The sequence below is a fragment of the Wasmannia auropunctata genome, unplaced genomic scaffold (assembly GCF_000956235.1).
Source record: "Wasmannia auropunctata unplaced genomic scaffold, wasmannia.A_1.0 LD336095.1, whole genome shotgun sequence".
Classification (NCBI taxonomy): Eukaryota; Metazoa; Arthropoda; class Insecta; order Hymenoptera; family Formicidae; genus Wasmannia; species Wasmannia auropunctata.
In genome coordinates, this window is record NW_012026795.1 from 2,281,983 (window position 1) to 2,298,642 (window position 16,660).

The following is a 16,660-nucleotide window of genomic DNA, read 5'->3' on the forward strand; positions in this document are numbered from 1 at the left end:
AACTTTTCTACAAATAACTTTGTAGAAACGTACCTTGCCCACGACTGTACGTACCTCATCCAGTAGGTCGTGCACAGTGCAGTCCTCGTTCGGGATGTCGAACGTGATCAGTCTCTGTTCCCCTGTGGGCAACATCACTAACATTTTTGCTGTATTTCCTTGAATCTGATGCTGCACTGTAGCATTCGCTGGATCGCTTATAATTTTTTGGAGGTAAGCGATGTTTTCACTTGCACTGTTCTCATGTTGCAGCCGTGGCGAAGGTGACTGTTGTGCTACATATTCCGTTTCCTGACCGTGTTCCGAGGAATTGACTTCCATGTCAATATTAGCTACGCGTGTGTTGTGCTCAGCTGGTGAACGGGTTGACGCTGCTATAGGTTTCACCGATATTTGTTCGAAGTAATTCGCAGTACTCGTTCGGCCGAAAACTTGTACTTGTACTTGTACAGTGCAGTCCTCGTTCGGGATGCCGAACGTGGTCAGTTTCTGCTCCCCTGTGGGCAACGTCATTAACATTTTTGCCGTGTTTCCTTGGATCTGATGATGCAATATAGCATTCGCTGGATCGCTTACAGTTTTTTGGGGGTAAGCGAGGCCTTCACTTGCACTGTTCTCATGTTGCGCTACTTGCGCTACATGTTCCGTTTCCTGATTGCGTTCCGAGGAATTGACCTCCATGTCAATATTACGCCGTACGGTACGCGTGTGTCGTGTACAGCTGTTGAAGGGGTTAACGCTGCCGTAGGTTTCACCGTTTTCATTCGAACGCGCTTTTCGCGACACTCCGTTCGCGGCGGAAAATCAAGACGGTGTTGCGTCGCCGCGCCACCGCGCTGCTATCGCCGCGCCGCGTCGCTATTGACGCACGAGTGACGAACCGGCTTCGTACGTCATTTCCCGTTTCATTTTCGAAACGCGGCCGACACGGGACAGAGTGAAGCCGAAATGAGGAACGTCGCGACTGATATAACTGGTAAACTGAATTTTGCATGTGCATTTTACTATTGCGCAATATAATATAGCACGCATGCATTGATATTTCGTTCGAACGAGTATTTCGCGATACTCGTTCGGCCGAAAATCAAGCCGTGAAACGTTGTTGGCGTTGTTGCGCCGACGCCGCCCGCCGCCGCCGCGTCGCGTCGCCACGGCGCGGCGCGGCGCCGCCATTGACGCACGAAGTCGACCGCGCGAGAGACGGAGCCGCTTCGTCATTTTAATAACATTTCTTTTCAGAACGCGGCGGACATGAAATGGGACGATTTCGGAACGAGAAGCGTCGTGGCTATAACGTAATTGGTAAGTGAAACTTGTAGTTGCATTTAATTATTGTGCAATATGGATTCGGCACTCGCTGCACGCTAATGTTTCAGTCGAAAATCAGGACGTGTCGCCGCGTCGTCGTCGCCACCGCCGCCGCCGCCGCCGCCGCCGCCGCCGCCGCCGCCGCGTCATCGCGACGCTCGAAGAATTGACGCGCGAAGTTGACCGCGCGAGAGACGAGCCGAGCCGCCTCGTCATGTCAACAAGTGTTTTCACCGCGGCGAACAAGCGGAACGCGGGATGGATTGAATCCGGAGCGAGGGGCGTCGCGACTGATATAATTAGTAAGTAAACCTTGTATTTGCACTTGATTATCGCGCAATATAATAATAACATCAGCACGCATGCATTGATATATTCGTTCGAACGCGTACTTCGCAATACCCGTTTGACCGAAAATCGAGACATGTAGCGTCGATGCGCCGCCCGCCGCAAGACGTGTTGCCGCGGCACGGCGCTTTTGTGTCGTGTGAAATTCATCGCACGCGAAGCGAAGCGCGACGTTTCGCTATTTAATTACATTAACGTTTTAATTGCAGAACGCAGTGGACATGTACACGAAAAGAAATCGGCTCCGAAACGAGAAACGTGGCGACTCATTCCGGGAATTCTAGTTATAATATGCATCTTGTGCAGTTGATTATCCGGATTGTTTGAAAGTAGGAGACCTAGGATGGATAGCATCAGTAGACCAATTTGTGGTAAATATTTCTTACTTGTAAGATTAAGTTATTAATTGTTAATTTGTTATTAATTGATAATTTAATTATATTTGTATGTATTAATTATAGATCAGTGTTATACAATGTTATACGTACTACAACTTCGCTGTTGCGGATCGCGTTCGAGAGGAGGAGGAGGTCTAGGAGAGGCATCGGGCGCCGGTGGAGCAACTTTGCGGTAAGCAACTTAATTATTTCTTCTCGTTTACTCGGATTGTTTTATTTTGATTTAAAAATAAAAATTGAAAAAGGTTGCAACAGTGGCAACAACTAATATTTTGTAAAAACGAGGGAATATGAAATAAGCTTTCTGAGTTCATCATTTTAGAGTTTTTTTTTTATTGTTATAAAATGTGGATTAGTCTGTTGCAAGTCTTTTAATTAGAAAAAAAGAATTAATTTGAAACTCTTTGAAAAAAGTTTATTTTTGTGGAAACGATCACATATTGACATATAATTATTTTAATAGATATTTAATTGAGAGAAAAAGGCGATTCTATGAATGTAAAAATTATCTTTAATTTAGATCTTATATTTGTATGTTACAGAGTCATCGTAGCTACATACATGCCTGATAACTCCTGCACTCTTGCGCATCGATGTCGGTGAGTGATAAAAAATTTTATTAATGCGGTGACGGATTTGTGAAAATTTAATTAAATATCTACTTACGTATCGACATTTTATTTTGCTATTTACTATTTTATTTCATTAATAATTTCAATATTATAAAATAAAAAAGAAATTTATTATTAATAAATAAATTTTTGGATATATCATAATTTAGAATTTTATTAGAAAATTCTTTTTATTAAAACTATAAAATCACTTCTTTGGATTACACTAAGGATCGAAATAATACGGTATATCATTCTGTTGCTCCAATAACGTGGCTAAAGCCCGCTCTATATTTTCTGGCAAGTGATCCAGAAGCATGCGTGGCATCACCGTTAATTTCGTAAATTCCTCCGCTTGTGCCCATCGCATCTCGTATTTTCTTTCCTTTGCGAGTTGTTTCTTGCTAATGTAGAAATTATACATCATTATTATCTAAAATCTAGTAGTCCTATAACTCTTAACATAGTTTTTTTTTGTATTTTTGAGGGAGGGTATTGATTTATATTTATGGAAATCGTAAAAATTAATACTTTGAATGGGAAATGTGCGTAAGGATAACGTACCTCTTTCCCTCCGTTTTCTCGAGCTTGCATCTCGCTATATGAAGTATACGACCAGCATTAAACAGTTTCATACTCGAATATCTTCTTTTTGTTATGTCGCGCTCTATTATCTTATTATCCTGCTGAACAAAGATGAAAAACAAAGTTTAAATTTAATTAATTATCAAATTCAACATTAATCAAACCAACATGATACAAAAATGTTTGTGTGTCTATAACTACTGTCTACTTTCTACAAATTTTGCAAGTGCAGCATTTTTTCTTACCATATCGCTGGATTTGGTCAGTAAAGGCGATTGACCCGGTATTGTGTTAATTATATTATGATTGGCCCACGTTTTAGTCAGATCTCTCTCGGGAACTCCGAACAAAGCGTATCCAAATCCATTCAGGACCACTCTGTACTAAAAACATGAAAACATTTGTCAAAATACAATTCGATAATTCGTCGAACGTCTCAAATTGCTGACAATGGATGGCCTTTTACGATTGATTTCTACACTTAGAGCTAGTGAAAAACTGAAGTAAAAAACCGCAATCCTCTATTAAAGAATTACTGCTAAACGCATCCATTGAGACTCATAAATTCCAAAATACCTTAGGTAGTCGGCAAGCGTGAAGAGTTGTCAATAACGATGTCCTTAAATTCTCTATGCTATCCACACTGAGCCTCATTACGAGATCATCCCCAAGTCCTACAGTCAATACGAATTCCTCCGTGACTCTAGCAGCTTCCCTGCTGAGTAGCCCAGCTTTTTGGACAAATACATTAAAAATTGTAATGTATTATTGTTAGCATAGTACGTGTGTTCGAAATTAATAACAGACAGCGGTGTTTGCCAACGTCTTTTTTAGCTAATAAAATTATTATATTCGCTAAAATAAAATCATATGCACGAGCAATTACCAGGCGTAGCAAACGCGTAGACTCTCAACTCCGGGTAACGAGGACGTATCAGTAAGCCCAGCAGAATGGCTAAACCGGCTCCTAAACTGTGGCCTACGCACACACATTGTCACATTACGGAATGTACAGTTATGCGCCGACGGCGATTTATTATTAGCACAGAGTTCTTACCAGTAATCGTCAGATGATAATTGGGATACGTGGCGAACGCTCTTTCCAGGACTTTATGGTTCTCCAATTGCTTCAAGATTACTTTTACCCCTATTATCATGCCTTTGTGGGCCTGTAAAATTTTACATAGATTTACATACAATTAAATCAATTTATTTTATATATCTCAAAAAGGGAATAGAGCTAACCGTGCTGCCTGGTGGAACACCAGGACATTCAAATGAATCAGACGCGGCCGCGAAATCAGTAATTATATCCCGCAAGGATAATGATCCTCGTATGACCACAACAATACTGGCAGTTTTATGATCTGCCATTACGCAGAATGGTATCTAGAAAAATTTCAAAGAGAATAATAGGTACCTAATGCTGAACGAGCATGGAAAGAGTTATATAATTTAGAAGCAATGTACAAACTTCGCACAAATGATTCTTGAAGGAAGCGAATAGAATATCATCCTCAGACATCTTCGATAGGTATTTCACGCCAGAAAGATAACAGAGGCAACAGTTGTCGTCCAGAATAATGTTACGCTTTCGTCTGAAAAAGACATTAAACATAATGAAATAATAAAGCATTAGAGAGATAATTTTTTAAAAAATATATACCTATGCAATTATTCTATAAAATTATATTATGATATATGATAAAAATAAAGAGTCATGTTGAGTTTATGTTTCTTTACCGGAAACAAGCACAGCATCTCATGCCGCGTATCAAACGAAAACATCCGGTACACGTGTGCTGATATATTACGAAAAGCCAGCCGTAGGAAGCGATCGATAACTGCAGGAAGTGATGGGCGGCTTCCAAGGACATCCAGTCAGGTGCGCCCGAAAAAATTGCGCTGGCGTCTAAAAAATGCAGACAGCAAATATTCAATAAATGTCATCATATATTTGCATACAATACACACATTTTTTCGATTTTTTTCGATACATATATAAATGACGTACCTGAAGTGTATTTTGGACGCGCGATTAAATTTAACTTTCGCAATTCGTGAGTCTCTCGCTTCTGCCGGACTCTCAGTAAAATGCATCCTGCCATCACGTCCGAGGGAACCAAATCCGTACCTCGGAATAAGGCGGATAAAAGACCTACGAAGATATTTGTATTAGCATTTTATCGGATAATGAGAATTATATTATTAAAAAATAAAAACAAGCTACTTTCTCTCTCTTTCTCTCTTACAATTCAATAGTATATCGTAATAGTCATAATAATATAAAGGTTTAAAAATTATTCGAAATATGCATTTAGCTAGACTAAATGGACAAAATTAAGTATTACAACTTTTTATCATTTAATATTAAACGATGCTAATATAAATCTCCTCGCAAATTCAAATTTATTCCTTTAATACTTGCATATCACAGTGATCGCATATATCGCGAAGCGCCCGTTATTTCCGAATGGCGAGAGAGCGATGCGATTTTTCGTCGCGAAAAAAAAATCCCACCAGCGCCAAAACCAGAACAGAGATCAGTGATTTGATTTATCATCGGTCACCCCTCTCGGTGACCGTCCGCGCTCGGTTTCCGATCGGAAGCGACGCCAGCGTTCCAGTTTCGAATGCGGCAGGACCTCTTCGTAGGCCAGCCGTACCTATGTCTCACCAGCGACTTGTTGAAAGGTCTCGTTCGCGCTCTCGTCCTTACGCATCCACCACAGGAACTTGAATCTCCTTAGCCAAATGCGCGAGACCTTGCCGTGCTCCGCGGAATTCTCTAGCTGCTTCTTCTCCAGGGAACCGATCGGGTCGAACACCAGGGCGAGGCCGAAGATGCTGAGGCCGATCAGGATCCAATCGAAAAACACCAGGGCTTCCACGACGGTGATGGAGTACGATTCGTGACCGCACTCCACGTTCTGCCCGAAAATCCATAAAGTACCCAGAATGTTCCATCCGATCTCTGGCAGCAGCATCAATACCCTGAATAAGCCATAAAGAGATCTCTAGACTTTTCACTGACTGTGATATTTACCAGTTCCTTCTAAGATAAAAAGTTACCTACATATAATAGTTGTTACGAAATATGACAATGTAACGAAAATATAATTGAAATCGATGTTTTAACAATCGATACGGCCACATGAATGTAATAAATTGTATCAGCAATATACATGCAAAAAATTTAGATAATTCCATGAAATTTATGCATGTTATGTATGCTGTTTATAACATTTCTTTCTCTATACAGTTTGTATATATATATATGTATATATATATGTATACAAACACACATTTTATGTATCTCGATTAGTGTGTAATTTATTCCACGAGAAAGTTATAAACTTGCATAACATATAGTAAAACGATAAATAAATGTTTTTGTTTTGATTTTTTAAATTAAATCTTTTAATATTCACGCACAACATGCATATTTTTTATATTTTTCTTCATTATTTATTATAATACTGTTTTTCTCATTATTCTTTTTTTCATCAATTAATGTGGCTAAAAAAAATTCTAACGAATTAAAATTAGAAATTGTATGATGAAATTATGATAATGCATGCTCGAATAATTTCACAAGTTCTTAAAATTTAAATTTAAAATGTATAATATTCTGTAGCTATTTAACATACAAAACTGAAAAGTTGTAATCGAGAATGATTCACGTTGAGAATATTGGCGTCAACGTTGAGAATATTAGTAAATAATTAACCAACTTAACTGTTATCAAAAAAATGTACAACACAGAAGTCGCAAACTTTGTAAAAGTGTCCCACGAACGTGATCGGTCTACAAAACTGATTAGACGTAACGCTGGTTTACTTTTATTGCTTACTTGACCGTCAGAAGCGGTTGGACGTAGCGTCGGGCATGCGTGTCCATGATAGCCCCCCTCGCGCTCTGCCTGATAATGATGAGTATCAAAAGCGTGACGATACCAAGCATGACCGCCTCGCCGAGGAGGTACACGCGCACTAATTCACCTCCCAACCGACAATTCCACGTATCCTCGTAGTACTTTACGCAGGCGATCCCTATAAGAATCAACCTGTAAAACACACAGCCGATTACGAGAAAAACAAACTAGCAAACGATCGGCGCGATTTCTATCGGGCGACGCATATACCTGCGAAAGAATTTAATATTGAGAATAGGTTTCAATGCTTCTAATAAGTTTTCGACAATCTCGTTGAATTTAGTTAGAATTTGTGTCTTGAAGTTCTCGATTTCTCGTATAATAACTTTAAAACAAACAATTCGCATATTCAGATTGCTACATTCGCTAATTAATATTGCGCACTGTAATTTTAACATATTGATAATCGCGCTGACTGCTCTCTTATTACCGATACTCACCATACAATACGGATAAATAATTCGAACAGGCCAGGATACACGAGGTCGTCGGTTGCGGCCAACCATTTTCGACCGAAGAGCTTCAACGCAGGCATTTCCCTGGAAAAAGGAACTTTGCTGTAGCGCTATTAAAATTTTTCGATACGTTTCTTTCTTAGCCAAATGAATTAAAGTTGTTAAAAAGACACTCATTTATAAACATTTCGTCTAGGAAGTCGATATGATATGTCCCCATCTAGATCGTATCTGGATATACACCAACGATACCGAGATTGATCGCCGCGCGGTCACGTTCGCGAGGGTCTCGCGGCGCGGCGGCTCGCGGAGCACGCACCGCGGAAAGTTTATTTAGCGAAGCCCTCGCGCGCACGGATTTCGCAATATTACAAAATAAAGCGGACGCGGCTTTCTATGATCATAAATATCCCCGGGATTCGGACGATTACGGTACACGCGGGTATATCTCCGCGATCACGAAACCGCCGCCGTCCGGAGAAAGCGCGCCGGGAGAAAGTCCCCTGTGTCCATCCCACATCCGAGACCGTGTTGACACAGTCTTCCGACGTGTTTAAATGGACCGTTAGCCCGTGATTTTCGTTGCCTTACGTGTAATTTAGTTGACTTAGGCGCTAATAAGGACTGATTTTATATATCAGCGGCGACGTACAACTGCCGATCGGGGCAGCAATGAGCGACGTACGCGTTACTTGTTGACTGCATCTCGTTCAATTATTATATATTATATATTTTTTCGCTATACCCCATTATTGTTAATTGCTTGGCAATTTCCTGCGTGAGATAAAGAGAATAAAACCAGACGATCTCACAAGTATAATTAACACTCACTTACTTGTTTACATAAAATTACGAATTCTTCAGACGTGATTCTTTTAGATTTCTTTTTTTGGAAAAAGAAGGCTCAAATTCATAAAAATATTAAAATTCGTTTTGTATACATATTTTTGTTTGCCCTAATATATTTTTTAATTAATCGTCGCGTTTAAAATTTCCTGCACTGTCGCGGTTCTCTTAATTTCTTACGTTTAATTTTTTTTTGTTTTGATTCTTTTCGAGGCTTTTAGGTTTGCGCGCGAATTAGCGCTAACTAACGAATTGCGTAAATGGCTTTCGAACGTTTAATCACGGGAAAGCACGCAGTTTACGTCACAACACGTGTACTTTTTGAATGCGTCAATTAGTTGTAGATATATTATCCAACTACTTTCTTTAAGAAAAAAAACATGAGAATGCGGAAATTACAGTATATTATTATGGTATTAGGTGGAGAAGAGAAAATTGACATTATCATCGCGGTTATTTCGCCGATAATAATAACGCAGATCATGGATTAACTACTTATTCTTATACTTTATTGATGTCAAGTTGTTAATCGCTGTCAAATCTCAAGCGTTATCGCAGCTTCTCGACGCGAATACAATGTATGTACCATTCCAGTTCGAATAAACTGGAAGAAATGTTGTTGCAATATTTTCTACGTCGTTTCTGGGATTGGAACAAATAAGGGATTTCCTAGAAGATTACAAATCTACAAGAGGCCTACTAAGCGCAACCGCATGCAACTGAAATTGCACCGGCAGCAATTAACGCTTCCACGAAACTCACTTTATCTTGCATAATAGCGGTATATGAAGAAGGATTTTAAAAAACCTATTTTAAATTGCTCATAATTCGACTTACAAAAAAATTGTACCGTTTACAAGAAGCTGTATTGCTGTATACCCAAATATCCAGAGTTCAAAAAGCATTTATTCGTATATATTCAGTCATATGTCATCAATTTTAATTTGTTTTCAGATACAAAAAGAATTTTTTTTTGGAATTTTTAGAAAAAAAATTTTTTGCATTTGAAAATGAACTCAAAATTGATGACATATAACTGAGTTCTTTTTGAACTCTCTGGACATTTGCGAAGAAGTGTTACTGTAACGGTACTGACGGTTAGTTCTGATTCAATTTAGCAAGAGATCAAAGGAAATGGAAACGCGACACTCGAAACGCACATATGCTGTAGCTGTATGTACGCTTTGCTACTCGCAATATTGGTAGATTGAATTACGCGAAATGAAATGCATCGCGTGCATTCCATGACTCGAAACGTGCATGCGCTCTCCCGACGCGTCACCGCGAGTTTTGAACAAAACAATATGCGAATCGGGAACTCGCGTCTTTCAACACGTGTATTTAACCTGATTTAATACACTCCGCTTTGGAGTATTCCGCACAATGGCGAAAGTCAGTTGACATTTGATCCCTCGATAATGAGTTTCGATTGAACTTGACATCATAATTAGTGTTTTATGCGGTAAAAGGATGACTCATCGTCTGGGTATGAATAATTGATGAATTATTAGAAAAAAATTTCCGTTGTAATGATATATAACGCTGCATATTTCATACCTCGGTGTTAAAAACATATAGATACAATCTATGGTTATATAACGCGTGTATTTTTATAATTTAAAGTTAACATATTATTAATATGTTATTTATTACGATAATAATGTAAGATACATTTCGTATATTTGTAGACTGTAACGTTGTAGTCAGTAGTATATCATTCACAGTATAGTACAGTATCGATTTTAATTTACCCTTTTTCTTTATCTTCTGATTATCGTAAAGATAAATTCTAATTATCATACGGATAGCATAGCGATAAGTCTTATTATTTCGGTATTATTGCTTTCTCTACGCGTGCAAACGGCGTTCCTCATTAATTAAGCCAACAAGGCAACAAGACTCTTACAAAACGTTTAAGTAGCACGAATTACCGCTATAGCGAATCATGACATACGTATAGTTTACACGATGCTGTCTCACTAGCAAGCTTCAGCTTGTTCGTATTTAAGGAAATATGAACATATTAGAAAATTTTATATGAACGATCCAAATATTATTATATCTTTTAAATTTTAATTATCCCTCCTTTCCTTCTTCGATATGTTACTGCTGAATAATCACTCTTGACATAATCAGCAAATCTTTTGTGAAAGAGAATAGATCTCTTGTAACATTAAAACATCTCGTTTTGATTGATTGAATATTTTGATTTATGAATATTTTACGATGTGTGATTCGCTACACTCGCACACTCTGGCACTGCTAGCAGAAAAAAAGTACGATGTATAAACTTGTACTCACAGATGCGCGAATCGATATCCGGCGAATCCGGACGCGTGTTACACGCGCGTTGAAATCTCCTCTCGACCGACGCGCCGCGGACGCGGCACTCCACCGATCGTCCACCGCGCACTCCAGCTACTCGCTCTGCCGCCTCGGGAATTCAGCGCGGTCCTGAGAGTTGCAAACGAACCCGATTGAAATTTTTCGTCTAATCACCGTCAACCGAGCCTTTCTCCGAGTTGCGCGCGCTGTAGACCGCGCGGCGAAACTGGAGCGCGCGCTTCCTGCGCTCGCGCGGATTCCCGTTAAGCGCGCGAACGCTTCGCGGAGATAACTAATTTCGCGTCCGCCGCGCGCAATCTTCTCGGGGGACCGCGTACGTATTGCGAGTACTCGCAGTCACCGTTAGTGTCTCTCTCTCTCTCTCTCTCTCTCTCTGTTTCTCTCCTCTTCTTACTCTTCGTTGTTTGCAATCGCGAAACGGCGCGTGCCGTAATCACTTTGTCCGGCTAATCGTTTACAGCACGCGCCGGTTTTGGCACCGCTGTCAAAGCTGCGCTTATCACACGTACGGAGATATGCATATCGTTCGCGGCACGAACGTCTCTCGGCGACCGGTGCCAGCTGGTCCTTGGACATTCGCATAAACCACGATAATGACAACCGGTGGCGACCGCGATGGCCCTCTGACGCGGTCGAGAGGTATCTCAATCCAAAAGTGGCACTTCACAGCATTATGTCGGGGACGGCCATTCTCGCGATGATGCAGAATCGCGCTGCAACACAGGACGCTTTACACGATGCACCGCGGCGTGACTTGTTCACCTTGCAATGCGCGACACCCCGCACAGACAACCGAATCACACGAACTCGTTGACCACAACTGGTCCGGTACACTATTGCGGAGAGAGAGAGAGGAAGAAAGAGAGAGAGAAAGAGAGAGAGGGAGACCATGAAGAACTTTCCCTCCGTACGTCAGGTTATCGCGCGGCGTTCTGACCACGCGAGGAAGAAAAATGCTGCGAAAAAGGAGAAGAGGAAGGAACGGGCTACTTCGAGAGGGATAAACGCCGAGCCGAGTCGAGCCGAGTCGAGCTGATGGTGGGAGCGACGAATCGCCAGGCGACGCACCTGGCCTGACCGTTCCTCTCGAAGGAGATAGGGAACGCGGTGAATGCCGATATCCGGTGAATCTAGAGAGGAAGATTAGCCGGGGAGGGGGGCAAGTTCTTTGCGCAATGTTCTTATATTAACAAGAACGAAATTACGCACGTTACATATAAGGCGATGAATCTAAATCTCCCCTCCTCCCCCCCCCCCGTTAATATTAAGCCGCTTAAAATCTGGAGTCCAAATCTTTTGAACGCGCTTCAAATCTGTATCGTTCTCCATTATTTACGTTTACGATCTTTATTTCGTCATATTTTACATACACTTTGGAGAATGCGAATCTTTTGTCAAAGTTGTTCGTAAAAAATTTCTCAACGACCGAGTTATGTATAGTCGAAAGAGGGACTATTTCCCGTTATATTCTTGACCGCTTGAGTAACTCTCCTTGGTATCGACCTATCTCAAATGGACTTTACATAAGATGGAAACCAATGTTATAACCGCATTACTATACCACATTTGAGCTGAAAGATATTGACTGCACGCATATGTATATACACATTACAATGCATACGCTGCATGCATTGAATATGCATCAATTCCATCATGATCATATACATGTATAATTACGAATGGCTCGCAAGTTTTCGTGCTTTACGAAGCGTGTTAGATTCGTCAAATAAATCTCGCAGCGATTTATTCAGGTATTCATAACAGTATTCTTAACACGTGCTGCGTGGAAAATATGCAAGAATATTAATGTCTCATAATTGAATTAAGTAGAAAAATCGATCCATGATTATAACAAAATATATACAACCTGTAAAAAACAAAGATTGGAGGATGCAAACGATCTTCTTTTTTTTTCTCTTTCGCAAGAAGCAGCGAAAAAAATATATGACATATGCAAAAATGTAAAATCCGTCATAAATTTTTCGCCTTTATAACTGATTGTGATGCATTTATGCAAGCATTACTGCGAACAAGCGATTGAAAATAATTGTCCACGTTCGCAAAAACGATCACCTCATAAGACTCGAACAATTGAAGCTCCTTATATTATAGTATGTTACCACAAGACGACGTATTGAATCTAGCGCACACAAGCAAATTCCTCTGAGTTTCTTTTTCAAAAATTATTCCTTCATGTACATTCAACTAAAAAAAAAAGAAACATTTGCTTTTTTAAACACGTTGCGACTAAATAACTGCTCGCATAGATACACATCAATGTGTTTCATCAATTCGACGCGACAAAATAACAGCGAGATAAATTGCTCATGAATAAGTAGCAGGATTTGTACCATGGTCGGTCTTTGAAATCGGCAGAATTTCAGATCGCGAACGACGTAAAAATAAGTGTGATGCAAAATCCCAAAGAGCTAATTGAGACGTAATGTATGCTTTAATAAATGGCGACGTGTCGCAAGGATAAACATTTGAAGAATGAATAACTGTTTGAATATACGCCATTTTGATTTTCACATATACGACAGAAATCGTCTCGGGTCGGAAACGTGTTTGACTGGAACAGAATAACATGCATTGCAAAAAACAAAGCTACATACTCCTCTCTTCTTTTTTCGAGAAATGAACGTATCCGTTCACCAAAGGCTCGCACAGTTGAGCGCCTTCCTTTTGCATTTGCACATCCGGCTCGGAATGCGATTTCTTTCTTCCTTTTGGACCGCGCGGTGACCGCCGCGCGCGAGTTCGTGGAACGAACACTGTAATTGACGTTGCTCTCAGAAAAGTCGCAATACTATCTTTCCAAGACGACGCGCTGACATTGCGGAACGCGTCACAGCAATAGTAATTAAATTAGCTTATCAAATGGGAGAAGTGGTTTTGCAACGTGTAATTCACAAATCGCTTTAAGAACTTAATGCGTGGCGAAAAAAAGCAAGTTTTATATAATTGATTTAACTTGCAAATCAATATGTATCTTTGTGTAGCTTTTTTGCCTTTGCCCAGAGACTCCTATCAGCGATTTACCGCGTACTTGCATGCGTACCGTATATGCATATGTTGACTTTATGCATCTTTGTTTGTATCTTATATTAAACTTCAATGTGAAGAATTGCGGAAATATCTACACATACACGAGCGCGCGCGCGCGCTATTCAATTATCAAATTAAGAAGTTGCACGCGAGGGAAATAACAATTTTTATATTAAATATTCTCACGTAATTTCGAAAGAAACAATATATATGAATACCTTGGGAATCATTGTGTGACATAAAAACGTTATTCCTTGCGTGCAACCATTTTTTAAAGATACACACACACATCTACCACTCACCCATCCACATACATACACATCTGCTATATATGTATATTTTTATACCAGTCCGTTTTGCTAGTGCGATACATCTTTATTGTGACTACAAAACAACTTGAATAGATACACTTTTTATCCCCTTGCATGAGTAATTAACATCTAAAAAAAAGGCATGCAATGCAAATAAGTGAGTCAATAAATGGATATAGCTAATTAACGATATTTCTTTGTAGAATTATGTTAATTTACATAGCCTGTTTATAATAAAATCAGGCATTTGTTAATTGGCCTGTTTATATAAAATCTATACTGTAAACACTTTTATGCATCTTAAAAATTATATTTTAATTTAATATTAGATTGTGGAATAATATTATAAATTTTTTAAATTCTTTACACAATTATGTGCAAAAAAAATTTGAAAATCGCTAACATTTTGAACACAAAATTGAAGTATATCTTTTCAAAGGAATCACTTTTTTGTCATGTATAATACTTAATTATTATCAATAAGCTATTTATTTTAGCATTTTGTAAATCTGAAACAGAATGGATAATTGTGCAAAAATCTAATATATTATAGCGATTTGATTATAATTAATTCATTTTCAATCCTACATTATGCTACATATTATAGCTTGACCACTTACAATTAGCTCTTTAATTATTTTAACTACACAATTTTCTGGTTTCCTCTTTTGACATCAATGTAAACTTTATTAGAATATACGTGCTAATAATTTAAAAATTCACTATTTAATAAGAAAAATCTTTATATAACTAATAATTTTCAGCCATTAACAAACAAAGCTTTAAATTTTACAAACAAAAACGTGAAACTTAAAAGTTTCAAGGGACCGGCAGCGTAATACAGTTGTCGGAATGTACAGTAATGGAACGTGTAGTGGCACGACAGGTTCGCCTCGCCCCGGTCGCATTGTAACAATCATGCGAGGGCAGCGAGCCCGTTTGTCGAACGAGCGAACGTAAACCGATCGGACGAGCAATTCGACTTGTTTCGATATACACTCCGCAGGAACGACGACGTAGACTTTCACTTGCGCGACGAGCCTTCTCGATCTTTGCGCCGCGTACCTACGTATACGCGCGTGTAAAATGTGCATAAACGCGTAATTGCAGCTGCCGCGCGGCCGATTGCGCAGCATCAGCAAATTTGTACAATAAATAATTAGCTGACCGCAAAATCGCGATTTATTTGATCGCGAAATCGCGAATGAAAAGTAATTGCAGAATACTGGTCATGTCAAACGTTAACATCGACAACGTGTGGAACTGATTTATTTACTGAATAGTACAATAATACAATATTGAATTTGAATGGTTTTTAAATCATTTCCAACTTGTTCTTTCGCGAGTCTAATAGTATTTTTTCTTAAGGAACTTCTTTTGAAATTCTCATCAGGAGACATGGTCGTGTTTCGGCGCTAAAGAATACGTGTAAGACTGGCGTCCAGTTATTGTAATTATGATTTATATATATGATAGTATTCCAGTATATATTTCCAAAAATATTTTTGAACACATATATTTCAAGATGATATATTTCAAGAGAATGAAAGATTTCATCACAAATAACAATAAAAACTAACAGAATTTAATTTAAATAAAAAAATTTTATAAAAACAGTTGACGCTATAGAAAAAAGCACTATTTCAAAATATAACGTAGTAAAAACATGAATAATAATTTAGATCTTAAAAGAAAAATGGTCGCATTCGACGTAAAATTGGATACATAAATATATCGATTTTTTTGCAAGCATATAATTTTGAATTGTTTAATTTTAATGAGAATAAAAGAATTTATTTATTTTTAACGGTGATCGCTTACTTAAACTCTCAATTGCCCTTTTTATGTTATTTAACTTTTTGCTCGGTTAAGTGCTACATCGCTCGCAGTCGCGGAAATAGTATATGCAAATAGCGTCAATTCGAAGAAACTTTTTCATATAATCTCGTATGTATTATTTGACTTATTTATGTATTATATTTATGTATCATATATACATATATATTCTTTTTCAAAATTATTGATTTTTGGTTTTATGTTAATTCGGCTAGATTCAAAGGAGTGATACGGATGTGATGGATTGATCGGTTGATTTAAGTTTTTAGTTCGGTTACAGTTTAATTTTGAGTTTATTTGACTATATTACAAAAATACAGCACTAGTATAAGTACGATCGAACGCGTCGATATCCATCAACCGAATTTGTACATTTTATCCTATGACTATATTTTATCGGTCGCCAGATAGCTAGCCGCTGTTCGACGGTCTGTCTCCTCGACAGCTTACTTTGTCTTATCGTTATTTACGTGAAGATAAATTAAATTTCTAGCAATGTTACTCTTTCTTCTTCTGCTCTTACAGTTTCCAATGGTTGTTTCAGATTTGGATTTAGGTATATTATAATTCGGCGCGTACAGTGTATTATGTTTACGTATTAATAATTTGTTCGTCGTGGCTAGCTTATAAACAA

At 38.7% G+C, this 16,660-nt stretch overlaps 2 protein-coding genes across 5 annotated transcripts in view; both read right to left on the reverse strand.

The window, feature by feature from the left end:
* Nucleotides 1-838, reverse strand: part of LOC105462807 — a 4,902-nt gene extending 4,064 nt beyond the window's left edge. Inside the window, exon 1 of the mRNA XM_011709657.1 lies at nt 55-838. Within this exon, the coding sequence (XP_011707959.1) occupies nt 55-681 (627 nt within the window). The 5' untranslated portion in view covers nt 682-838. The remainder of the gene's footprint in view (nt 1-54) is intronic.
* Nucleotides 839-2,812: 1,974 nt separating this feature from the next.
* Nucleotides 2,813-11,759, reverse strand: LOC105462707 (sn1-specific diacylglycerol lipase beta-like). 4 transcript variants are annotated; one of them, XM_011709518.1, is made up of 14 exons: nt 10,787-11,759; nt 7,625-7,723; nt 7,104-7,316; nt 5,928-6,244; nt 5,265-5,408; nt 4,994-5,162; nt 4,725-4,848; nt 4,496-4,639; nt 4,308-4,419; nt 4,137-4,229; nt 3,827-3,981; nt 3,496-3,633; nt 3,230-3,348; nt 2,813-3,069 (listed from the first exon to the last, which is right to left on the reverse strand). In XM_011709518.1, the coding sequence occupies exons 2-14, from the start codon at nt 7,717-7,719 to the stop codon at nt 2,892-2,894; spliced, it is 2,001 nt and encodes a 666-aa protein (XP_011707820.1). In that variant the 5' UTR covers nt 7,720-7,723; nt 10,787-11,759; the 3' UTR covers nt 2,813-2,891. The 4 variants fall into 4 exon arrangements, with proteins under 4 accessions (XP_011707820.1, XP_011707819.1, XP_011707821.1 ...); XM_011709517.1 differs by having other exon boundaries at nt 3,230-3,351; XM_011709519.1 differs by lacking the exons at nt 7,625-7,723; nt 10,787-11,759 and having other exon boundaries at nt 3,230-3,351; nt 7,091-7,113.
* Nucleotides 11,760-16,660: the final 4,901 nt, after the last annotated feature.

What these genes read in the sequence shown, in the direction of transcription:
- LOC105462707 (XM_011709517.1), bottom strand. Translation starts at nt 7,719, where the DNA reads ATGCCTGCGTTGAAGCTCTTCGGTCGAAAATGGTTGGCCGCAACCGAC. An exon ending in AGATGCTGTGCTTGTTTCCG is followed by an intron (nt 4,849 to 4,993) that starts GTAAAGAAACAT and finishes TGTCTTTTTCAG; the next exon opens with ACGAAAGCGTAACATTATTC. An exon ending in TCAAGAATCATTTGTGCGAA is followed by an intron (nt 4,640 to 4,724) that starts GTTTGTACATTG and finishes AAATTTTTCTAG; the next exon opens with ATACCATTCTGCGTAATGGC.